The sequence below is a fragment of the Pinus tabuliformis genome, chromosome 7, assembly GCF_031772625.1.
Source record: "Pinus tabuliformis cultivar Carrire ecotype Pingquan chromosome 7, CPIR1, whole genome shotgun sequence".
NCBI lineage: Eukaryota > Viridiplantae > Streptophyta > Pinopsida > Pinales > Pinaceae > Pinus > Pinus tabuliformis.
Genome location: NC_142293.1, coordinates 673,465,401 through 673,491,800, shown reverse-complemented (window position 1 = coordinate 673,491,800; position 26,400 = coordinate 673,465,401). Strand labels below are relative to the sequence as shown.

The window sequence follows — 26,400 nt, the reverse complement described above, 5'->3', positions numbered from 1 at the left end:
TGGCTAAAGGTCAATCTTATTAGGTGCTTCTAGCCCCTAAGGGGAAGAAATGGTTCCTTGGTCCACCTTTCAATTGATAGGTGTTAGTGAATAATAATGATGGTAATGGAGAAGAGAAGACTTCATGGCCACATGCCATGGTCAAAGGGACTAATTGATGGGTGTGTCCACATCCTTAGTGTATAGATGTGAGGAAGGAGCATTTGTGGATGCATGTGTTACCAATGCGACTTTTGTTTTTCCACCCCTCTTGTGCACCTTTTACTTCATGATTTTAACTTGTATTACTACTTATAGCTCAAGGTTTAGAGCTTGCTTTGTATGATGTAACAATTTTACTACCCCTCTAGGATGAGTTAGTTCTACTCATCAGGGTTGGGACATACAAGGGCTCCTTCTTTTGATGTAATGGAACAATACATGCTCAAGAATCGAGTGATGGCCATATGAGTGAGGTAGAGCTCATGTTAGGCTTTTTCCCACATGCTAATCTTTATTGTCCCGACCATTTTTTGCAATTTGATTTTTCTTTCCTTTGTATAGTTGTGGCCATGATATGCTCTTTCTGTTTCTTTTAGCTGCATCAACCCCTAAGGGCTAATTTTCCTGACCCTACTCAAGGTATGCGAACATATGAGTGCCAAATTCCCAAGAACCAATGACAAGTTGTACCCGAAGAATGGAGGTGATAAATAGGGCCTATAATATAGGATAGAAAGTGTCAAGCATGGTATGGGGAAGATGTAACTACGCTATCTCAATCATGGCTTTTGAGGTAGTGCTCCTCCTGCAACCAAAAGGTCCTTAACGGAGGTCCCATTGGACTAGGATCAAAGATTAACCCCCCAACTAAGCTTGGAGAACAAGATCACGGTCAAGGTTTGTCAATCTTCCAGATCACCCCATAATCCATAGTAAATGCCCAAAGACAAACAAGTATAAGCACTCGATTGCAAGATGATCAAAGTACGTTTTGAGCGGCAGCCCGCCTTTGTCCAAGTGCTAATGCCTGATGGGTGAGAAGCACATGGCTTATGCAAGTGGCGGAGGCACATGGCATATTGTTAAAATTGGCAACTAGGGCCAAATTCCATGTGGGTCACCTTATTTATGGCTGCTGATATTTTTCCTAGATTCCTCTCATCAATAGGTGTAGGATTGATCTAAAGATCATCCGATTCCGACAAGCATTTATGGAGATATGAATTTATTTCTAATTACTTGACAAATTGTCAAGGTCGGCCAACAGCTAAGTGTGTGGCACACATGCCCAGTGTTTCATATAAATAGAAGAGAGGTTGAGTCATTTGGAACTCATTCAATCACTCATCTTCTCTCTCTCCTACGCATCAAAGGAGCCTCTCTCTCTCTCACACGTGTGGCTGGAAAAGAAGACGCAGTAGGGCAAGGCAGACGCAGGAAGAAGGACGCAAGGGCTGCAGGTCATCTCTTTGACCAGCGTTGACCAAGCGTTGACCATCTAGGAGTGCGGATTTGGTGTGGCTGCCTCTCCTAGGCAGGCCGTAGATTTTGGCACAAAAACCGAGGTGATCTGACCTCTAGTTTGACCGGTGTTGACTGCCCTAGTTTGGGGCAGCAAGTTGACTTCAGTCAACTGCAGTTTGACTGCGTTTTCAGTGCTGTTTCTTCAGGCTGTTCGAGGGTTAGCTGACCAGAAATTGACCAAACATATTGGAGGTCAATTTCCACTCGTTTGACCAAGTTTGACTTTGCTGATCTAGGGTTTGCTGCTGCTGATATAAAATTACAGAATTCTGATTTTGTACTATTTCTCTCTGCTGAACTATTGAAGATAAAAGAAGATTTGATCAAAGGGTTTCCCCACATTGGGGTTTGTCCCTGGCTAGCCGCCACATCTTGTGTCTCTTGTCTTGGCTTGTTTTCTGTCGATCATTTAATGTTCTATCTGCACTTTACTTTATGTATATGTGATTGCTAATTTGTGGGTAATAAGAAGAAAAATAAGTAAACTGCTCTAAGCATAGAACATACCATAATTAAACACATATCATCAGCGAATTGTGGCTGGCAGTGGCTGCTGGCTGTCAAATGTAGGAGAAAAGTTTTCTCCTATAGGGTTACCCATTTTGGTGAGTAACAGTTCCCATGAAGCTGGGAAACTATTAAGTACTATGTTCACTAGCTCTACATTTGCAACCTTCTCACGAACTGCTGCCAGTTGATCATGAATCTCTGTGATCTTCATAAAGTTGTTGGTGACTGTCTGATTTGCTTATCTTTATGGAGCTGAGTTTGTTTCACAATGTCATATTCCTGTTTATGTTCTAACTCTAGAGAAGACTATCCAGGGTGTTGAACATCTCCTTCGCCATATGCTTCTTGGATACATGAGGTATGAGATGGTACTTTATGGCATCCAAGATCATCCGCTTGGCTTTCACTTCCTTTTTGTTGTGAGCTACCAAGTCCTACGGATCTGTAGGCGTAGTCACAACTTTCTTGATGATATTCCAGAGATCATTCTCTTTTAGTAAGAGTATAACTTGCACTTGCTACGAAGTTTGAGGCACCATCCAATCTGTCATTAAACTCGAGGCCTGTTGCTACCTTCTCTGAGATCTATTGCAAAAACTCGCAAATCAAAAAATAAAATTTCAAAATTCTCTTACTGCTGGTACTTCTTCCCCTCAATAGATTTACTAAAGCAAATGCTTGAGAATCCCAATCAAAGATCAGGCTCTGATACTATGTTAGAATTTCAAGCCCTAGGTGACTAATTTCTTTATGACCTCAAATAAAACAAATAGATTGCTGAATTTATTTAATGCTGAAATTAAATTTCAAACTAGAGCATCAATCACATCAATCACATCAATCACAAATAGCTAGAAATTAAATAACAGAAGAATAAAAAATTAATTAAACTATTTTCACACACACATACATGTAATTACTCCTTCAAATAAACTTTTGATTCCTTCAAAAAATTTACAAGGAAACCTCCACATGCTGCCCCAAAAAACAACACAGCATGGTTTTCAAAAATCACCCCAAACTTGAGCTTTTACAATCCATTTCAGAGGTACAACTACTGAAAGAAACAGTAGCAACAACTGTCTGCTGTACAGGATGTACGACTGCTGTGTGATGCCGTTGTACAAAATTTGTATGACTGGATGAAATTGTACGACTTTCCTCACTGTTCGCTCTCTCCCCCTTTTTATCATTCAACTTGCTCAACTGCTCAAGTGTGTGGGAAAGGCTCTACCTTGTTCTGCCATACTTTTAGTGAAGAATCTATTTTAAGATTTCTCCTTGTCTAAGTCATGATGAGATACAATTTTAGACCCAATTGTTAAATGTAAGTCTTTCACTTCTTTACTAAAGTGAATTACAAAATAGAATTTACTTTTCAAAATTATTTTTTCCTTTTATGAAAATATCTCATATTACTTCTTGCAAGTTGCATGTTTAGATTGAACATGTGTGGAAGTTCCTGTCCGAGCTATAATTTTCAAATGTGGTTACTCTATTCTTTATCTAGAGGACTTATCTTGAAGAGTTAACTGGGATTCATTTTCCTTCAGGACTCTTTTATGTTTGTTGCTGGAAAGTGTTAATGAATGCTATGTTTTCTTAATTGGAGCTTGCTGAAATTACATCTTCTGTGTTACAAATATACTTTCTTGCTCATTTGTTAAATTCTCCTTCATTAAGGCCTTTTCAAATTAGATTTTGTCATTCATAAACGCCACATAAGAATGCTGTAATTTGTTCATTCCAGCTATAACATTGCCTTATTACTTGAGAATATAGCTCATAAAACATGTCCTTATAGATAGTCACTAGGCTTAATCTATCCATCACCTTTTATTTTCCTATATTACAACACTGCTTTTGCAGAAGCTATTCTTCTTTCACCTTGAGCCTTTATTGCCTAAAGCTTTAGCAATCCTACCTTAGGAATGCCCCCAATGGTTGGAGAAGAGCCAATTTAAAGTGTGAAGAGGGTTGTTGTGATGATATTGGCCTCTCTCTTAGTTGCCCACTAGTACTGATCTTTTGAACTTTAATGTAAAGGTGCTACTTTGTGAGGAACATCACCTCTGTGTCACTTTTTGTTTATGATGTGGTCCTGGTTATAACCTAAAAGCTTGTAATTTGAAGATCAAGTTGTCATTAGTGTTGTATATGTTTGTGCTATTTGTTGGCCTTTACAATAAATTTGATTCCCTTCGGACTTGAAGGCCAATGAAATTGGTTAGTAATGGTTGACGTTTGTTCATACTGTTTATTTTAGTTCCTTTTAAAATTTGCTTAATATATTTTTCTCTTAATCAAATGGACACCCACAAGTCTAAAATCATTGAAAATCATTGTTGATGTGTTTTTGTGTTGCATTAAATACGTTTATTGCCTCCCTCAAACTACAACTTTATATATAATGAGTATCTACATGGCTTGCGTTGTAGGTATATGCCAATGATTAGGTTCTGTGCATATAAGGTGTTTTGATTAATAAGTATATAGGATGTAATTAACTTACCTTTGATCTTTTCAAATATTTTCAGGTGGCTTTCGTTGATGGCAGTGGTAAATATTTTTGTATTGACAAATGGTTAAGAGGACAAGATTCTTCAGCTGGGTAAGAAAATGTTATTAAAAATGATCGTCATAACCGATATTCATAATTTTCGTTTATATTATTGTCCACAGGGATCTTATTTTATGCTCATATAGTAGTTGAGCATGTTTACTATTCAGGACATGTAATTTCTGTGCCTAACGCTGATGTGACATTTGGCATAAGCCAACCCAATATAATATTTAGAAAAATAAGGAACAACAACCCAATATGGATGAGATGTGTAACATCCATGCTTATAAATCTATATTTATCTATCTATTTATTTTATTTTGTTAGGGGGAATTCGGTAACTAGAACATACAATCATTGCTGCCACCAAGGATCACATAGCACTGCTGCCAAGAAAACCCCCTTGGCCCGAATGATAACTCGCAAGCCACACCAGGCAAGGTTAGTTACGATTTGAACTAATGTGGGCAACATTATTACCGTGAGACCCAACCACTCAGGTTAACCCTAGTGGGAAATAAATCAAAATATTAAAAAAAGTTTAGTTATATAAACAAAGAAAATAATACCTAGCATTAATCAATATATATACACACATTCACACCTATCCCAATGTAGATTCTGTGGATTTCCAATGCTAAATAGACAAGCACGATTTTCTGCAACTGAGAATTACTTCCAACGATATATATATATTCGAAGAAAAATCACAATTTTATTCAAAGAACAAATTACATTTTTGCAGATGCTCAAAATCATTTGATCATATCAGCCTAATGGCTGATGCACATTAAGAAAAATAGCTAAAAAATATAAAAATTAATAGATTGCCAGGACTAAGTGTGATAATAATCACCTAGATTCCCCTTTTTGCCCTTCTTTTTCCCCACCTTTTGCTAAACACCTTGATTGGGAGTTGTTGTTACCATTGGTATTTGATTGCCATCTACCTACAAGGGGATTTCCTTATCAGAATCTGAGCTCTCAGATACATGAGGTCTCTTTATGCCTTCCATTTCAGTTTCTGTGGATGTCTGCATTTTCTGCTGTTCAGCTACTATGATCTCTGTTGTTTCAAAGTCCTTCTGACTAGTTTCCAATGTTCCTGACTGATCCCCTCCATATCCATTATTTTGGCTGCCAGGTTGAGTCTGTGCTTCTGTATTTTGAGTCTGTTCCTTTGGTTCTTCTTCTTCCTCTTCAGAGGTGTCAGGGAACTGCCATCCCCTTGGCTTTGAAGCCTACCTCTTTTTCATTTTTGAGGTCGTTTTTAGCTTGTGGACATGTATTTTGCAAGTGTCTTGTTTGAAAACAATACCGACACCCAAATTTTGTATTCCCATAATCTAATACCTGTGTCCATTGAAAATTTATAGGAGGGAGCAATCGTGGCATATGAGGTGCCTCGGCCTTGATTTTTCCACCCTTCTTTATATGCCTTTGCCTTTTATGATTTTTCTTTAATTAATTGCTCGGGGCTCAAGGGGTAAGAGCATGATGTGTGAAATATAGCAATGGATACCCCCCTTTTAAGGTAGGGCGGTTCATTGCCCACTAGAGGTTGGGACAATCATGGGTTCCTATATGATGAAGGAGACTCATAGAGCGTGTAGGAACCAGGGTGATGGCCATGATGATGGGGTAGAGCTCATGTATTAGCTTTTTTCCACATGGTAAATGTGTTTGTCCCGACCATCTTTTGCATTTTGTGGTACATTTTCCTGTTGAATGTGGCCAATTATGCTTTTACTTTTCTTTTTAGCTACATCAACCTCTGGGGCATCATTCTAGGCTCGACCCAAGGTGTAGGCAACGGTAAGGGGAGAGTTAACCCTATGTGGACTCAGTGGAGGAATGTGGACTTAGGTGGGAGAAATGGTGAGTGGGTTTATAGTGATGAGTAGAAGGGGCGCAATATATGTGGATGAGGGAGCGGGACCACACAACCAAAATTAGGGTTTCCCATGAAATACCATCCCTAAAACCAAATGGTTAGTAAAAGAGATCTCATGGGACTAGAATGCTAGGTTGCTATCCAAAAGGGGTCTAGGGTCTAGATATCAACCCTGAAGTGTCCATGATAAGCAAACTAAAATACTCAATTACCAAATGACAAGGCATACCTTTAGGTTTGGGAGGCCCACCTTCAAACATACGATTATGACAGATGGGCGAGGGACCACATTGCTGGCTCAGGGGGTGGAGAAGTGGCACAACGAGCTAGTTGGTGGCTGCAAGGGGCTACCGGCTGAGGACCATCTTGGAGATATTTTTTCTCTTAGGGATATTACCCACAAAATGGTGGGTAACAAGTACAAAATAAATATGTGGTGTCATATTTAAGACAAGACCAATCCGTATGAATCAATGCCAAAGGGGATTTGTCTTCATTTTCAATTGCAATCATATGTCTTCCATTCAAGGTTTGACATATTCCTAGAAAATTTGGTGTGGTTCTGAACTAGCTAGAGGAGGGTATTGAACAACTGTTGATTGTTACTAAGAAAAGTGTAGAAATGTGTTGTCAGGTTCACTGGTGAATATCAGGGTACCAAATTAGGTGAGGAACATAGTGCTGAATATTTGCCTGGTGCCAAATTGCCAATCTAATGTTGGAATTTCTAAGTCTAACCTGTTAGAAATTTTTCCTGTACTATCTGGTTTATTTCACCTACTTGTTTAATTACTTAACAAGTTATTTAAACATATAAATACTGAAATAAACACAAATGCAGTCTCAACCATCTACAGATCATCAATTGAAAGAAATAGACAAACACACAAGGGACACCGTTATTTTTGGACAATCGTCCTCGGAAAAACCCCACTTGGGAAAACCGGTGCAACAGTTCTAAGGGTTTTGTTCTTGAGTACATTTGGGTGCCAAACTGGCTCACCCGACAGAGAAATCAATTTGGCCGTAATACCTCTCTTCGGAAACAGATATTCGGCAAGTCTGAACTCTCCAACGCCTCTGAGGCTCTACGTCAGCCCTCCTGGCCTCTGCGTCAGCCCTCTGATGCTCTGTGCAGGCTCTCCAGCCCTCTGCATCACTCACGCAGGCCCTGCTAGCCTCTGCGCAGTCACTCTGACCCTCTGCGTGGCTCTTTTTGGCTATGTGTACCCTCTTCTTCCTTTTCGTTGGTTCTTCGGCACTATCTCTGCCTCTTTGCTATGCATTCATTGTCCCTAGCTGCAACTCTAATCACTGGTTCGATTTCTCTCAGCGAACCCTGCTCTAGAAAATCGAACTGACTTACCAATCTTGGTGTATCTCCAACTGACCCTCAAGCCTCGTATTATACTTTTTAGTTGAGTCTTCAATGACTGAGATTAAATCTCCAATCAATGACTAAGATTAGATTTGGCTTGATCCATGTCATTTAGAACCTTTTCACCTAGTTTTATATTAATACCCATTAATATTTTTATTTTCCTAAGTTTAGACTTAGGAACCCATTAAAAATATTAATTATTTTAATATATCTCTAACCGGTGGAGTTTCCCCAAACCATTTCTATGTCTTAGGTATCTCATGTGCTTTAGCCTCTCCACCAATTTTCATGGCTAGAGCACATCCGATGCTACCCCAAATCAGCACTCCCTTGTAGCGAGGAATGTGCTCTAGTAATGGTCCACTGGCACCGGTACCTGTGCTGATGCTTGGCCTTGTTGCCCAACATCCTCTGCACTGCTGCGTCCTGTACTGCTACCCATGGCTCTGCCACTGCCACTACTACATTTGTACTGCATCTCCCTCTCAACATGCTACCCCTGCTGCCCATAGCACTGCCACTGCTAACTGCTGCATCTGCAACTCAGTTACCGAGAAGTAAGTAACTGATCTACCCAAATACTGACATCCTTGTCAGTCCAGAAGCCTCCTGATGCTGAAGCTACCTTTGCTGCAATCTTGTGCTCCCTCTGCTACCTCTGCGCTGCTGCAAACACCTCTGTGCCTCTTGCACTGCTGCAACCTCCTCTGTGCCTCTCGCACTGCTGCAAACACCTTTGTGCCTCTCGCACTGCTGCAACCCCCACTGCGCTGCTACAGACCTTTGCACTCTAGCACTGCCTTGTTGCTCCATCGCATCTTGCTTCTACCGACATTCGTCATCCTGCTACTATCATTCATGGCTCTTGTAGCTGGATATGATCCAAGAGTTTGGGCACCTCAAGGATCCTGCCCCTCATCTTCTGTAGTCCTCCTGACTATAGCTCGATGTCTCCCCACCTCTTCTCTAGAGGTGCATGAGCACTCATGGCACAGTCATCATCAGTCTCGACTTCTTTCTTCGCCTTAGTCGGAGATGCCTTGGAGTCAGACGCTTCTCCCTTATTCTTCTTCCTGGGACAATGGGTTGCATAATGGCCCAACTCCCCACAATGGAAGCACTTTATCTTGGTGATGTCCTTCTTCCTCTTCCCTTGCTGTCCCGTAGATGCCAAAGCCGCATCCTCTTCCTCCTCTTTCTTGATTCGACCTCCTTTGCTACTACTTCCTGCCTTGGTCAGCTATCTGATTTCTTCTTGGCGAAGAGATGCCCACAATTCTTCCCATCCTGGAAGAGTCGCTCTGTGCAAAATGCTTTGGACGAATGTCTCCCACTCCTCAGAGACTGCGTTCAAGGCGGTCCTCACCATTAACTCCTGATCTGGCATGGCACCTATGGAAGTAAGTTGGTTCCGAATCCCCTGCAACTTGCTAAGGAAGTGATCTATTTTCTCCCCCTTCTGCATCTGATACGACTGCAGTTGATTCTCCAGTAGCATTTTCCTCTGCATGGAAGTGCCTTGATACAATGTCGTCAAGGTATCCCACATCTCCTTTGCCATATTCTTCTTGGAAATATGCTGAACTACATGATCCTTGACCCCATCAAGGATTATGCACTTTGCCTTGGCCATTGCATCCTCATACTTTTCGTTATCAGCTGGGTCGACTGGGATAGCCACGGTTCTCAAGGCGAAGGCCTTGATGCAATGTCTATCCAAAACAGACAGGATCCTAGCCTTCCAAATGACAAAGTTGGATGCCCCATCCAACCTGTCCTAATCCCTCAGTCCGTTCATTGCCATCTCCGCTCTTCTCTTCGACTCCCTCTGAGTCTCTACTTCCCTCCTGGAAGTTCTCTTCTAGACTCCCTCTGAGTCTCGATTTCCCTCCTGGAAATCCTCTCCTAGACTCCCTTTGAGTCTTGATTTCCCTCTTGGAAATCCTTCTGCCAACAGTCGAATCGCACCTCTCTGATCCCCTTTGCTCCTGCAACACTGATCTGGATTTCTTGGCTAGAAATCCGCCTAGGTAGCGACTCCCTCTACCTTGGTTCTGTCCCGTTAGGTACTATTCTGCTTCGACAGCAACAACACCCCACCAGCTTCACAATCCACAATCTGCCCACAGCTCCCTAGGCCCCAACAACTGAAGAAATTGAGCCTCTTAGCTCTGCGCAATCCCGGCAAGGCTAAATCGCTCCTCTGGCCAATTATGTCACTCCTACCTGGCTGAGCAGGATGACGTGGCTCCTCATGAGCCTCTTCTGCCTTCCTCTGCCTTTGCGCTGGCCCTCTCTCTAGCTTGCATTGATGACGTAGGCCCTCTGCGTCACTCCTTCCTTGCTGCTTTCTGCTTAGGAACAACTTCTGTCTCTCGGGACAACTGTTTCTGTTGCAAATTCTCTGTTTAGCTGGTGCCTTCAACTCTCCTGTGATCTGCAACACTCTGATACCATGTTGGAATTTCTAAGTCTAACTCGTTAGAAATTCTTCCTGCACTATATGGTTTATTTTACCTACTTGTTTAATTACTTAACAAGTTATTTAACCATATAAATACTAAAATAAACACAAATGCAGTCTCAACCATCTACAAATCATCAAGTGAAAGAAATAGACAAACACACAAGGGACACCGTTATTATTGGACAATCGTCCCTGGAAAAACCCAACTTAGGAAAACTGGTGCAACAGTTCTGAGGGTTTTATTATTAAGCAGCTTTCTTGAGTACAACTGGGTGCCAAATTGGCTCACCTGATAGAGAAATCAATCTGGCAGTAATACCTCTCTTCGGAAGCAGATATTCGGCAAGTCTGCTCCACGAAAAAATCTCCAATGCCTCTCTGAGGCTCTGTGTCAGCCCTCCTGGCCTCTGTGTCAGCCCTCTAGCCCTTTACATCACTCACACAGGCTCTGCTAGTCTCTGCGCAGTTACTCTGACCCTTTGCGTGGCTCTTTCTAGCTCTGCGTAGCCTCTTCTTCCTCTGTGCTGGTTCTTCGGCACTATCTCTGCCTCTCTGCTATGCACTCACTGCCCCTCGTTGCAACTCTGATCACTAGTTCGATTTCTCTCAGCAAACCCCGCTCCAGAAAATCGACCTGACTAATCAATCTTGGTGTATCTCCAACTGACCCTCAAGCTTCCTCTTATACTTTTATGTTGAGTCTTCAATGACCGAGATTAAATATCTAATCAAAGGCTAAGATTAGATTTCGCTTGATCTATGTCATTTAGAACCTTCTTGTTGATTTGGGGTAGCATCGGATGTGCTCTGGCCAAAAAAATTGGTGGAGAGGCTAAAGCACATGAGATCTCCAAGACTCAAAAATGGTTTGGGGAAATTCTAACCAGTGAAGGAGATATTAAAATAATTAATATTTTTAATGGGTTCCTAAGTCTAAACTTAGGAAAATAAAAATATTAATGGGTATTAATATAAAAGTAGGTTAGAAGGTTCTAAATGACATGGATCAAGCCAAATCTAATCTTAGCCGTTGATTAGAGATGTAATCTCGGCCGTTGAAGACTCAACAGAAAAAGTATAAAAGTAGGCTTGAGGGTCAATTGGAGATACACTAGAGTGATCAGTCAGTTCGATTTTCTATAGCGGGGTTTGCTAAGAGAAATCGAACCAGTGACCAAAGTTGTAGCGAGGGGCAGTGAGTGCATAACAGAGAGGTAGAGATAGCGCCGGAAGACCAGCTCAAAGGCCAGGAGGGCTGACGCAGAGGCCAGGGGGGTTGATGCAGTGCCTCAGAGAGGTGCTGAAGAGAGTTTCGTGGAGCAAACTTTCAGAATATATGCTTCCGAAGAGAGGTATTACTGCCAGATAGATTTCTCTGTTGGGTTAGCAGTTTGGCACCCAGTTGTACTCAAGAAAATCTGCTTAATAATAAAACCCTCAGAATAGCTGCACCGGTTTTCCCAAGTTGGGTTTTTCTGGGGATGATTGTCCAAAAATAACTGTGTCCCTTGGGTGTTTGTCTATTTCTTTTAGTTGATGATCTGTAGATGGTTGAGAGTGCATTGTGTTTATTTCAGTATTTATATGGTTAAATAACTTGTTCAGTAATTACACAAGTAGGAGAAATAAACCAGATAGTGCAGGAAAATTTCTAATGGGTTAGACTTGGAAATTTCAACATGGTATCAGAGGGTTGTAGATCACAGGAGAACTGAAGGCACCAGCTGAATTAGAGAATTTGCAGCAGAAACCGCTGTCCCGAGTGACAGAAGCTGTTCCTAAGCAGAAAGCAGTAGAGAAGGGTTGACGCAGAGGGCCTGCGTCATCAATTCGAGCCAGAGAAGGGGCCAACATAGAAGCAATGAGAGGCAGAAGAGGCTCACGAAGAGCCACGTCATCCTACTCAGCCAAGTAGGAGTGACGCAGTTGGCTAGTGGAGAGATTCAGCCATTGCCGAGATTGCGCAGAGCCTAGAGGCTTAGTTGTTCAATTGCTGGGGCATAGGAAGTTGTGGGCAGATTGTGGAGTGTGAAGTTGGTGGGGTGCTGTTGTTGTTGAGGCAGAACAGTACCTAATGGGACAAAACCAAGGTAGAAGGGAGTCGCTACCTAGGCGGATTTCTAGCCAAGAAATCCAAATCAGTGTTGCAGGAGCAAAGGAGATCGGAGAGGTGTGATTCGACTGTTGGCAGAAGGATTTCCAAGAGGGAAATCGAGATTCAGAGGGAGTCGAAGAGGGAACTTCCAGGAGGGAAGTAGAGACTCAGAGGAGTCGAAAAGAAGAGCAGAGATGTCCATGAACGGACTAAGGAATCAAGACATGCTGGACGGGGCGTCCAATTTTGTCATCTGGAAGGCCAGGATCCTGTATGTTCTAGATAGACATCACATCAAGGTGTTGATTTGGGGTAGCATGGAATGTGCTCTAGCCACAAAAATTGGTGGACAGGCTAAGGCACATGAGATCTCCAATACCCAGAAGGGGTTTGGGTAGATTCTAAACAGTTTAGGAGATATTAAAATAATTAATATTTTAATGGAGTCCCTAAGTCTAAACTTAGGGAAAATAAAATATTAATGTGAATTAATATAAAAATGTGTTAGAATGGTCCAAAAGTCATGGATCAAGCCAGATCTAATCTTAGCCATTGATTAGGGACTTAATCTCGGCCGTTGATTTGTCAACGAGAAAAGTATAAGAGGAGGCTTGAGGGTCACTTGGAGAATACACCAAGAGATCAAGATTTCGACTTTCTAGGGCTGGGTTTGCTGAGAAAGTTGAGAGAGTGATCTGGAGTTGTAGCTGAGGGGCAGTGAATACAGAAGCAGAGAGGCAAAGATAGTGCTGGGAGGATCAGCGTAGCAGCCGGGAAAGCTGATGCAGAGGGCAGAAGCTGGAATTGCCGAGAACAGCTGGAATTGTCGGGAAAGCTGACGCAGAGGGCAGAAGCTGGAACTGCCGGGAAAGCTGACGCAGAGGGTAGAAGCCGGAACTGTCGGAAAATCTGACGCAGAGGTCAGAAGCCAGAATTGCTGGGAACAGCCGGAACTGTGGGAAAGCTGACGTAGAGGGCAGAAGAGGCTGACACAGTCCCTAGAGGCTGACGTTGGGGTTTTTCGTGGGGCAGATTGGAGCTGAGGAGCTACCAGAGTGTTTATTCGGGGTTTCAGCCGGAGCATCTATCTTCGAAGGAGAGGTACTATTGCCGAGTTTTTTCTCTGTTGGGTGAGCGGGATTTGGCACCTAGATTGTATTTTGAAACTGCTTAATAAATCAAACCCTCAAATAGTTGCACCGGTTTTCCTGCATTGGGTTTTTCCGGGGACATTGGTCCAAAAACAATGATGTCACTTGTGTGCTTGTTTTGTTTCCTTCAGATGATGATCTGTAATGTGTTGAGCATGTACCTGTATTTATTCCCAGTATTTACATGGTAAATAACTTGTTAATTAACAAAACAAGTAGGTAGGAATAAATCAGAAAGTACATGAAGGGTTTCTAACGGGCTAGACTTAGAAATTCCAACACAAGGCCTTCGCTTTGAGAACTGTGGCTATCCCAGTCGACCCAGCTAATAACGAAAAGTTTGATGCGATGGCCAAGGCAAAGTGCATAATCCTTGATGGGGTCAAGGATCATGTAGTTCAGCATATTGCCGAGAAGAATACGGCAAAGGAGATGTGGGACACCTTGACGACATTGTATTAGGGCACTTCCGTGCAGAGGAAGATGCTACTAGAGAATCAGTTGCGGGCGTATCAGACCAGTGTCCAGGTCCATTTGCAAAATTCCTCGAAAGTCATGGCATATGTGCGCAATACACAATGCCAGGTACACCACAGCAAAATGGTGTAGCAGAAAGGCGCAATAGGACGTTAATGGATATGATTAGGAGTATGATGTCAGATTCTACACTACCTAAGAATTTGTGGTCATATGCTCTCAAAACCGCTAATTATTTGTTGAATAGGGTTCCTAGTAAAGCTGTTCAAAAGACTCCTTTTGAGTTATGGACTAACAGGAAACCTAGCTTAAGACACCTGCATGTTTGGGGTTGTCTAGCGGAAGCGAGAATTTATAATCCACATGAAAAGAAATTAGATTCTCGAACGATCAGTGGGTATTTTTTAGGTTACCCTGAGAAATCTAAAGGGTATGTGTTTTACTGTCCTAATCATAGTCCAAGAATTGTAGAAACTGGTAATGCAAGATTCATTGAGAATGGTGAAGTCAGTGGGAGTACTAGAAGAGAAATAGTAGAAATAAAGGAAACAAGGGTAAATGTTACATTGCCTAGAATAGTTCCTCCATCTACTATTACTCCAAATGTTGTTCCAGCTGTTGTAGAACAGCGTGATGATAATGAACAACATATAAATGAAGAAGTACTTCCTGAAGGAAATGACTTACATAATACTGATATGCATGAACCACAACAAGTAGCATTAAGAAGACCTCAAAGAAATCGTAGGTCAGCTATTTCTGATGATTATGTGGTTTATATGCAAGAATCAGATTATGATATTGGAATCAATAAGGATCCAGTTTCGTTTTCACATGCTGTAGAAAGTAAAGAGTCAAAGGAATGGATTAATGCCATGAAAGAAGAAATGAAATCCATGCAACATAATGAAGTTTGGGATCTCGTTGAGTTACCACATGGTTGTAAAAGAGTCGGATGCAAATGGGTTTTTAAAACCAAACACGACTCTAGTGGTAATATCGAACGGTATAAAGCTAGACTTGTTGCTAAGGGTTACACTCAGAAAGATGGTGTTGATTACAAGGAGACATTTTCTCCTGTTTCGAAAAAGGACTCACTAAGAATAATAATGGCATTAGTAGCTCATTATGATTTGGAGTTGCATCAAATGGATGTGAAAACAGCCTTTCTGAATGGAGATCTTGATGAGGATGTTTATATGGATCAACCTGAGGGTTTTTCTGTAGAAGGTAAAGAACAATTGGTGTGTAAACTTAAGAAGTCAATATATGGGCTTAAACAAGCATCCCGGCAATGGTATATTAAGTTCAATACCATTATTACATCTTTTGGTTTTAAGGAAAATACGGTTGATCACTGTATATACCAAAAGATCAGTGGGAGCAAGTTTATTTTTCTGGTCCTTTATGTTGATGACATCTTGCTTGCTGCAAATAATTTAAGTATATTGCATGAGACTAAGGAATTTCTCTCAACGAACTTTGAAATGAAAGATATGGGAGAGGCATCCTATGTGATTGGAATAGAAATATTCCGTGATCGATCACAAGGAATATTGGGATTGTCTCAGAAAGGATATGTCGAAAGGATTCTAGAGAGATTTGAAATGAGTAAGTGTTCACCTGGAATAGTTCCTGTACAGAAAGGTGATAAATTCAATCTCATGCAATGTCCTAAGAATGATGTTGAACGAAAGGAAATGGAATCAATTCCATATGCATCTGTTGTTGGTAGCCTGATGTATGCTCAAACCTGTACTAGACCGGATATCAGCTTTGCGGTCGGTATGTTAGGGAGGTATCAAAGTAATCCAGGAAGGGAACATTGGCAAGCTGCAAAGAAAGTTTTGAGGTACTTACAAGGCACGAAAGATTACATGCTCATGTATAGAAGATCCAATGAATCAGAGGTGATTGGATATAGCGATTCAGATTTTGCTGGATGCATCGATACTAGAAAATCGACTTTTGGTTACCTGTTTATGTTTGCTCAAGGTGCCATATCATGGAAAAGTGCGAAACAGACTATCGTTGCTTCATCCACTATGGAGGCAGAATTTGTGGCATGTTTTGAAGCCACAATTCATGCATTATGGTTGCGGAACTTTATTTCAGGACTTGCGGTTGTCGACACCATTAGCAAGCCGCTGAAAATTTATTGTGATAACTCTGCAGCAGTATTTTTCTCAAAGAACGACAAGTACTCTAAAGGTGCCAAACATATAGAACTGAAGTATCTTGTTGTGAAAGATGAGGTTCAGAAACAAAGAGTGTCAATCATGCACATCAGAGGAGGAAGAGGATGCGGTTCTGGCATCTGCGGGGTAGCAAGGGAAGATGAAGAAAAAGGACCTCTCCAAGATTAAGTGCTTCAACTGTGGGGAGCTGGGCCATTATGCAATCCAGTGTCCTAGGAAGAAGAATAAGGGAGAGGCGTCTGACTCCAAGGCAGTGCCGACGAAGGTGGAGAAGGAGGTAGAGGATGATGACAATTGTTCCATGAGTGCTCATATACCTCGAGAGAAGAGGTGAGGAGACATCGAGCTGTTGTCCGGAGGACTACAGGAGATGAGGGGTAGGATCCTTGAGGTACCCAAACTCTTGGATCATATACGGCTACGGGAGCCCCGAAGCGACAGTAGCAAGATGGTGGATGTCGGTAGAAGCGGATGCAGATGAAGCGACAGAGAGTGCTAGAGCGCAGTAGTCCCAGACAGCACAGGGAGGAGGTTGCAGCAGTGCATGAAGGCACAAAGGTTGTTGCAATAGTGCAAACGCAATAGAGGAGCACAGGATAGCAGTAGAGAGAGCTTCAACATCAAGAGGGTTTCTAGCCTGACAAGGATGTCAGTAGTTGGGTAGATCAGTTACCATCGTCTCAGTAACTGAGTTGCAGTGCAACAGTAGCAGTGGTAGTGCTATGGGCAGCACGATGCAGCATGATGAGAGAGGGTTGCAGTGCAGATGCAATGTTGGGAGGAAGGACCAGCAGCAGCACGGATGCAAAGGGAGCTGCCGTACAGATGTAGCAGTGGCAGTGGTAGAGCTATGGGTAGTAGTACATGATGCAACAGTGCAGAGGATGTTGGGCAGGAAGGCCAAGCATCAACACAGGTACCGATGCCGGATGATCAGGGTGATGCTCAGTGGTGGAGTATTACTAGAGCACATTCCTCGCTAAGAGGGAGTGTTGATTTGGGGTAGCATCGGATGTGCTCTAGCCATGAAAATTGGTGGAGAGGCTAAAGCACATGAGATCTCCAAGACCCAGAAATGGTTTGGGGAAATTCTACCCGGTGAAGGAGATATTAAAATAATTAATATTTTTAATGGGTTCCTAAGTCTAAACTTAGGAAAATAAAAATATTAATGGGTATTAATATAAAACTAGGTTAGAAGGTTCTAAATGACATGGATCAAGCCAAATCTAATCTTAGCTATTTATTAGAAATGTAATCTCAGTCGTTGATCTTAGCTGTTGATTAGAGATGTAATCTTAGTCGTTGAAGACTCAACAGAAAAAGTATAAGAGGAGGCTTGAGGGTCAGTTGGAGATACACCAGAGTGATCAGTCAGTTCGATTTTCTAGAGCAGGGTTTGCTAAGAGAAATCGAACCAGTGATCAGAGTTGCAGCGAGGGGCAGTGAGTGCATAGCAGAGAGGCAGAGATAGTGCTAGAAGACCAACGCAGAGGCCAGGAGGGCCGACGCAGTGCCTCAGAGAGGCGTTGGAGAGAGTTTTGTGGAGCAGGCTTTCAGAATATTTGCTTTCGAAGAGAGGTATTATTGCTAGATAGATTTCTCTGTCGAGTGACCTAGTTTGGCACCCAGTTGTACTCAAGAAAATCTGCTTAATAATAAAACCCTCAGAATTGCTGCACCGGTTTTCCCAAGTTGGGTTTTTCCGGGGATGATTATCCAAAAATAACGGTGTCCCTTGGGTGTTTGTCTATTTCTTTCAGTTGATGATCTGTAGATGGTTGAGACCAGTGTTGCACGAAGCGGCCCCCCCCCGGTTCCAAGCCCCGAAGCGCGTCCCGTACGGAAGCGCCTAGGAAGCTTGACCGGAAGCGCGCTTTCGAAATTCGGAAGCGCCGCTTCGGCTTTTTTAGACGCTTCCTGGAAATTTGGAAGCGCTGGCGCTTCCCGGCGCTTCCCAGACGCTTCCCAGGCGCTTCCCAGACGCTTCCCAGACGCTTCCAGAAAAGCTTCCGGAAAAGCATTTAGAAAATCGTTTTTTTTTTCAATTTTTTTTTAAATTTTAGGTGAGTTTGCTTGTTGGGGGTGGGTCCACCTTGGGTTAGGGTGACAAATGAAAGCAAAAAAAAATATAAATATAGCAGATGCTCCCTCATGGTAATGTTAAATTCTTAAAGTAAAAGTGACATTCTCCTTTATTTTTCATTTTCATCCTTTTACTTAAATTTTTAACATTACCATGAAATGACTCAGAATGTTTGAGAGTGGTTCCAGCCTCATTGGACTTCATATGGAGAAAATAGAATTTCATATCCTATTCAAAATTCAGCAGACTTAACAGTTTTCAGGTATTCAGGATCAATGGGATTGTGGCATTTCATTAGATTATATCAAGTATGAAGGTATGCGATTAGCATTTAATCAAGAGCACCAAGCCCTATATGTACCCTGGTGTTGGTGGTGTTAATTGTTGAACTCCTTTGTCACGCGGCACGCCCTTAGCAAAAAATAACCTTTCAATCAAGTCAAAATCATCGATCAAACATGTTAAGCTTTTTCTACCATATTTTAAGTCTTGAATTAGGTAGTTTGATCAAAATTGGGCAATGTTGACTAATATCCCTAGACAATCGAGGTAGAGGCAAAGGCTAGACAAGAGGAGAAGAATCTAGATTCTAGATCATTAATGTACAATGGATGTTATATCTATCTTGATTTATGCAAAAATATGCATGTTTTCATGTCTTCTACAATTAATTTGGTATTTGGGATGTTTGTTTTGAGTATAAATGCAAAAAAATATAAAATATATATATATATATATATATATATATATATATATATATATATATATATATATAGCAGACGCTTCCGCGGACGCTTCGCTTCCTAGATTTTTGGAAAATGACGCTTCGGCGTCCCCGCTTCCAAAAAACGCTTCCGCTTCGCTCCCGCTTCGTGCAACATTGGTTGAGACTGCATTGTGTTTATTTCAGTATTTATATGGTTAAATAGCTTGTTCAGTAATTAAAGGAGTAGGAAAAATAAACCAGATAGTGCAGGAAAATTTCTAACGGGTTAGACTTAGAAATTTCAACACTTCTCACCTAGTTTTATATTAATACCCATTATTATTTTTATTTTCCTAAGTTTAGACTTAGGAACCCACTAAAAATATTAATTATTTTAATATCTCTCTAACCGGGTGGAATTTCCCCAAACCATTTCTGTGTCTTTGAGATCTCATATGCTTTAGCCTCTCCACCAATTTTCATGGCTAGAGCACATCCGATGCTACCCCAAATCAACATCCAAGTGTCGAACTACTAAGTTGACTTGCCAAGATCGAGGAGTTCACATTTTCACATCAAGAACCCTAGTAAAGATGCAACCATACTTTGATGTTAGCAATAGGATATAAATTTCACTTAAACATTTGTCTAAATCAACCAAAGAAGCATGAAAATGAATCTAATCCATGACTTTTTACCTCCATTCATGATTTGGACCATTTGATAGGTATAAGGACAATTTTGAGTGTCAAAGGATAAAAAATGAAGATGGATGACTATGGAAAATGGTGAAGGCATCAAAAAGAGGCAAAAATGGGTCTCCACAATGATCTTGTTTTGTGAACTTCACTCTTCAAGGAGACCTAGAACTAGCTTCACATGCCCTAATGGAGGCAACTTCACGACTAATCTAGAATTTTATACTTTGCTGGGCAGAATTAATGGAGTTTCAAGGATGAAGATGCAGTCATTCCCTGAGGAATATTCATTCATTCTTTGTCCAATGAGTAACACATGCAAAAATTTCCAATAGTTTTCAATGCTTCAAGCAATTCACATTAATTGGGGCACATTTAATCACCATAAGAGAATTATTCCATGCATTAGACATTCATCAAAATAGAAAAATAGCATCATATAGTACTTAGAAGACAAAGAAGAGTATATCCATCTATCAATTTGCTAAAGAGAAGCTCTAAGAGAGATAGCGAAATTCTTCCAAACATCAGAATGCATTTAATCATCCAAAATCATTCCACAAATTGCAAGCTGAAAATCCTCTAATGAGGTCGTCGAAAATCCCAAGTGTGATGGTTTCAAATGAGAGCAAGGCTCTCTTATTTATACATGTTCTATGAGTTCAATTTTCTAAAGAAGAAGCCCCTAATGTGCTTAAAGTAAGCTGACAAACCCTTGGTTATAGGCCAACCAAGATAACTTTACATTAATTATTATTTAATTTGTCCTTTAACCCATGCAATTAATGCGAAGTGCTCTCCAATGCTAGCATTGAGGCCTCATGCTAAGAATGAGGGTGAGGGCCTCGAAAATGATGGTCAAGAGGGATGCCCTCCAAATGCTGCAAAACATCTCTAAACCCCAACTTGGCCTAAGTGGGCTCCAAATTGGTCTCACGGGTCTCCAAGTGGGTCAAGATCAAGTCAATGCTCCATCAATGAAGGCTAGAAGATGACACATGCCCTCCCATGCCTCCCCGAAAGAGATAAAACCTCCTCTAGGCCCTGGTTCAACTTCCAAGTGTCGGGTGCAATGTGTGGCCAGTTGGGCAACGTGGTCCAAGTGCATCATCATCCTTGTATAATTGGCGCACGAACATGCAATGTGGTGGTGCTAAAGAAGCCCATGGTATGAAAATCAATGTTTTTCATGGCTAGAGGCCCATGGCTCTCAACTCTGACCCTCCAAGTGCCATTATGACCCTCTAGAGGGCTTGGATCCCGTATAGGGAGGCCATGTCCAAGATGAAGACCCATCTGCAATCTCATATAAGATCCAATGTGTCTCCTCACCTTCCAGACTCCAGTACAATAATTCATTAGTGCAACTGAGTAAATAAACTTGCTAATCAGGGGCAGAAATGGGCACTTCATATTGGCATGCCCTTCCAAATTGGGGCTTTAGACATGCCCAAACATGTCCTTCTTTCACAAAAGGGGTCAATGGAGGACCCTATTAGGTGGTTTCAACTTCCAAGGGAGTGGCAGGTCCATGGTACATCCATTAGATGGTTGGTGTCATGTGAAATAATGATGAAATAGAGTGGGGGCAAGTGGGAAGGCTCTAGGCCACATGCCATGGTACAAGGGTAGCTATAATAAAGGAGGCCAACACCTTGGGTGTATGAATGTAGGAGGGAGCAATCATGGTACACAAATTATCCTGAACTTTGCTTTTCCACCCTTCTTCATATGCCTTTTGCCTTTTATTAATTTTTCTTCTTTTTACTGCTTGGGGTTCAAGGGACGAGAGCATGATGTGTAAGATGTAGCAATGAATACCCCCCTTAAGGTGGGGCGGTTCATCGCCCCCTAGGGGTTGGGACAATCATGGTTCCCTTAATGATGTAGGGGGCACTCATAGGGGCCCTAGGAGCTAGGGTGACAACCATAATGATAGGGGGTAGAGCTCATGCTTGGCTTTTGCCCACGTGCTAAATTCATTTTTCCCTACCATATTTTGTATTTTGTGGTACATTTCTTGTTGTGAGTGGCCAAATAATTCTTTTATCTTTCTTTTTAGTCGCATCAACCTCCGGGGGATCTTTCCAAGCCTGACCCAAGGTGTGGGCAAGGGGAGGGGGAGGCTAACACCTTGCAGACCCAATGGAAAAATGTGGATCCAGATGGGGAAAATGTGAAATAGGCTTGCAATGAGTGGATGGGAGTGAGATATATGGTGTCAGGGAAACGAGACCATGCAACCAAAATCGGGTTTTCCCATGTAGTGCCACTCCTGAAGCTAGTAGCCAATAAAGGAGATCCCATGGGACTAGGATACAAGATTAACTCCCCAAAACCAAGATAAGGAAACAAGAGTATAGTCCAAGCCCCTGTCTTTCCGCCAAATTCCCCCACTAATCCATGCCCGAGTATGCCCATGAAAAGCAAGCATAAACACCCAATTACATAATGAAAAATCATACCTTCGGGTTTGGAAGGCCCACCTTCAAACATACGATCATGATAGATGACCGAGGGTACACAATAGCTTTCACAGGTGGTGGAGAATGGTGGCACATCGAGCTATCAGGTGGCTGTAAGGGGCTGCTGGCTGCTGGTTGAAGACAAATCTAGGAGAAAATTTTCCTATAGGGGTCACCCACTGGTGGTGGTTAACCGAGAAATCTCCACAAGCCCAAGCCTGTCCCTGAAGTATACAAACTTTGCTCTGGACAGAAGCTTTGTCAAAATATCAACTATTTGCTCATCAGTGGAGATGTACTCGAGCCTTACTACTCCCTTTTGCACCATGTCATGTTGGTAGTGGTACTTGATTTCAATGTGCTTTGACTTGCCATGGAACACGGGGTTCTTTGAAAGCTTCACACAACTTTGATTGTCACTATATATCATGGTTAGTTCTAGGTCCTGGTTAAACAATCCTGCAAACAATTTCCGAAGCCACATTGCTTTAGTACAATCTTCATTGGCTGCGATATACCCTGCTTTTGCAGTGCTGAGTGCGACAAATCTCTGCTTCTTGCTTATCCAAGAAATCATGGCAAAGCCCAAACTAAAGCATCCTCTTGAAGTTAGACTCTGTATATCCTTGCAACAGTACATCACTCTTTAAGACATATCTCACACCATAATTCACAATACCGCATAGATATTTCACTATGTGCTTTGCTGCAATCCAATATTCATGTCTCAGTTCCACCTGGAATTGGCTCAACGTGTTTATTGCAAAGCAAATGTCTGGCCTGGTATTAACCAAATACATCAATGAACCAATCAATTATTGGTACATAGTTGGATCTACCAAATTAGATTCCGACTCAATTTTTTCAAATTAGTCACCATGGGAGTTACCATGGATTTATAGTCCATGATGCCAAACTTCTGAAGGATCTCAATAACATACTTTACTTGACCAAGGAAAATCTCACAGGCTTCTGCCATACTCCAGTCCCAAATAATAATGCATCAAGCCAATATCCTTCATGTCAAACTCAGAGGACAACTGCCTCTTACAATGAATAATGAGAGGCTCAACACCTGTTAGAAATAAATCAACATATAGCAATAAAATCATAGTGGCATTCTTCACAACCTTGAAATAGACATTTGGATCAACATCACTTTCGGAAAATCCAAGTCTCATTAGGTAGCTATCAATTTGAGCATACCAAGCTCTTGGAGCTTGCTTGAGTCCATACAAGGCCTTCTTCAACCTGCAAACGTGAGACTCCTTCCCATGCACCTCAAAACCTTGAGGTTTCTCTATGTACACCTCTTCCTCAATTACACCATTGAGGAAAGCAGTCTTTACATCCATTTGATGTAAACTCCAACCCAAAGAAGTAGCAAGAGAAATAATAGATCTAATAGAAGTGTACTTGGCAACTGGAGAAAAGGTCTCATCATAGACTTCTCTCTCTTTTGGGAGAACCCTCTAGCCACAAATTGTGCCTTGTATTTGTCAATACTTCCATTTGCTGCATGCTTGATCTTATATATCCATTTGCAAGTCACCACTGACTTCCCTTCAGGTCTTGGCACAATCTCCCATACATCATTCTTCATGATTGATTGGTATTCCTCGATCATAGCTTCCTTCCACACTTGCCGGCTAGCTGCTTCTTCATAAGTGGAAGGCTCTGCATCAATGAGATTAGTCATAAGAGCTGCATAACTAGAGAACCTTCTAGGTTTTTTACTTTCTCTGGTTGTGCCATGTGGAGTTGCATGTTCTTCTACTTCTTCCAATGTAGATCTAAGCCATGTTGGTCTTTTCCTGATCTCAAGAACAACTAGTTCTACAGGTTCACAAGGCCCTTTTGGATCTTTAAGATGTTTTATAGAACTTGAAATTTCTTCCTTAGAAGCCTCATGTTCTTCTTCATTGTTGGAGTCCATAGAAATTTTTTTAGACTTCCAATATGCACCCTTTTCATCAAAGATAACATCTTGGTTGACCTCAATCCATTGCTGCTCTGCAATGTAGATTCTATAAGCCTTTGATGATTCACTGTAACCAACAAATATTCCTTTTATTTTTAGGAATATGAATGTAAACTGGGTTGCCAAAGATTCTCAAATGCCCAACCTTTGGCTTCTGCCTAGCGAATGCTTCTTCTAGAGTTATATCTTCTAGAATTCGATGAGGACTTCTATTGTTATGAAACCAACTCACAAGAAGATAGAAAAGATAGATCAACGCCTTAGAGATAAGCCTCTTTGAGGGGGCAACCTCCTTCATATTACATAAATGAACAATTCTTGGATGATACAAATGACAAGACCTCCTTTCTATATATAGGAGTCTAAGGGGTCATAATATAATCAGCGCCAACATAACAATAATAATGTAAGGGCACAACAATAACAATAATAGGCTTCTATGGGGCACAATAATAACAATATGGGGACTACATGGGCACAACAGTATAATAAGGGGGTTTCACTAATAACAATAAGGGGTTACACTAGTAGTATAGGGACCTAACATGCCCCTCTCCTTCAAAAAGTGTTGTCCTCAACGCTTGAGTAGTTCTGGATGATTTCGTATAAAATTCTCATCCTCCCATGTGGAATCTTCAGCGGGTAAGTTCTTCCACTTTATGAGATACTCTGAAATTGATCGATTTCGTAGCTGTCGATTTCTTGTTTTTGTGACTGCTTCAGGTTCCAATATGATTTTTCCTTCCTCGTCAAGTTTTGGCAATATTATTTGAACTGGGATCTTCTGAAACTTTTGAATGAGTGGCCACACTTCTTCGTCATTCTTCCATTCATCCCTTGCTTCATTTATCCAATCTGGTTGGATAATAGAAATAGCACAAAACAATGCTTCCACATCCTCATCCTTTCTTGAGAGTGCATCTGCAACAACATTTTGCTTCCCTTTTTTGTAGATGATTTAAAAGTCATAACCCAACATATTTGTGACCCATTTTTTCTGTTCTTCTGAAGATAATCTTTGTTCTAAAAAGTATTTAAGACTATCATGATCCATTTTTACCTTGAAGTGTCTTCCCATTAGGTAAGGTTGCCATTTCTTAAGTGCATGTAGTATTGCCAACATTTCCTTCTCATAAATAGCTTGCTTGAGGGACATTTGTTTGTATGGATGTAGCCATAAAAATACCCAATCGCCTACATCAAAACTTCTTTCACTGCGATGTTGATCTGCCTGTTGTTTCATTCGATTCTGCACCAAAGTGGCGTTATCCTTTAAAAGTTGGAGAACTTGTTGTTGATGCTCGATGTGATCTTTCACTGCTTGAACCTTTTTCTTCTTGATATGTCCTTCTATCTTGAGAGTTTGAGGAGTGGTAATTTCTTCCAATGCATTACAAGATATGGTCAAATTCATTTCTTGATGCTCGATGTGATCTTTCACTTCTTGAACATTTTTCTTCTTGATATGTCCTTCTATCTTGAGAGTTTGAGGAGTGGTAATTCTTGCCAATGCTTTACAAGATATGGTCAGATTCATTTCTTTTTTCTCTGGGGTTGGTTCATTGTGTATATCCTCTTCTTCTGATGTTTCTTGATCCTTTTCTTCCTCCTCTTCACAATCTACGTAAAATAATTTCTTCTCAGCACACTTATGACCTTTAGAGTATTTGCTATCACAACTGTAACAAAGCCCTTTTTCTCCTTTTTCTTCTAATTGTTGTCATGTAAAACTTGTAGGTTGTGGAAGGCTAGGAGCAAAACACTTCCATATTTATAGTTGTAAGTGGTAGGATTCCTTGTTTCCATAATTCCGCTTTCAATATTTCTTGCCCACTTGAATGCCTTCTCCAATGAATCAGGTTCCCAAAGACGAACCTCATGTTGAATTTTATCCTTTAAAGTCCCTATGAAGACATCAATCTTTGCTTCTCCGGAATATCATTTACCCTTATATTCAATTTTTGGAAGTCCTCAATGTGCTTTGCCATTGAACCCTTTTGTTTGAGATTTATCAATTGGCTAAAGAAGGTGTTACTCTTTGTATCCTCATAATGCACTATCATTTCTTCCGTGAAAATTGACCAAGTGACAAGTGGTTTACGAGAACAAAGCCCTTTATACCATAAAAATTGTTTTGGTTCTAAATATAAAGATGCAATATGTACCTTTTGTAACATTTGCACACCATGTAGATCAAAATATTGCCCCATCTGTAGTATCCA

The 26,400-nt window shown here is 41.3% G+C and overlaps 1 protein-coding gene across 2 annotated transcripts in view; it reads left to right on the top strand.

Moving 5' to 3' along the window:
- LOC149249255 (uncharacterized) overlaps positions 1–26,400 on the top strand; it is a 267,470-nt gene that overhangs the window by 77,427 nt on the left and 163,643 nt on the right. For both annotated transcript variants that reach the window (XM_089456206.1, XM_089456207.1), the window contains exon 2: positions 4,554–4,627. In XM_089456206.1, coding sequence (XP_089312332.1) covers positions 4,554–4,627 — 74 coding nt within the window. The remainder of the gene's footprint in view (positions 1–4,553; positions 4,628–26,400) is intronic.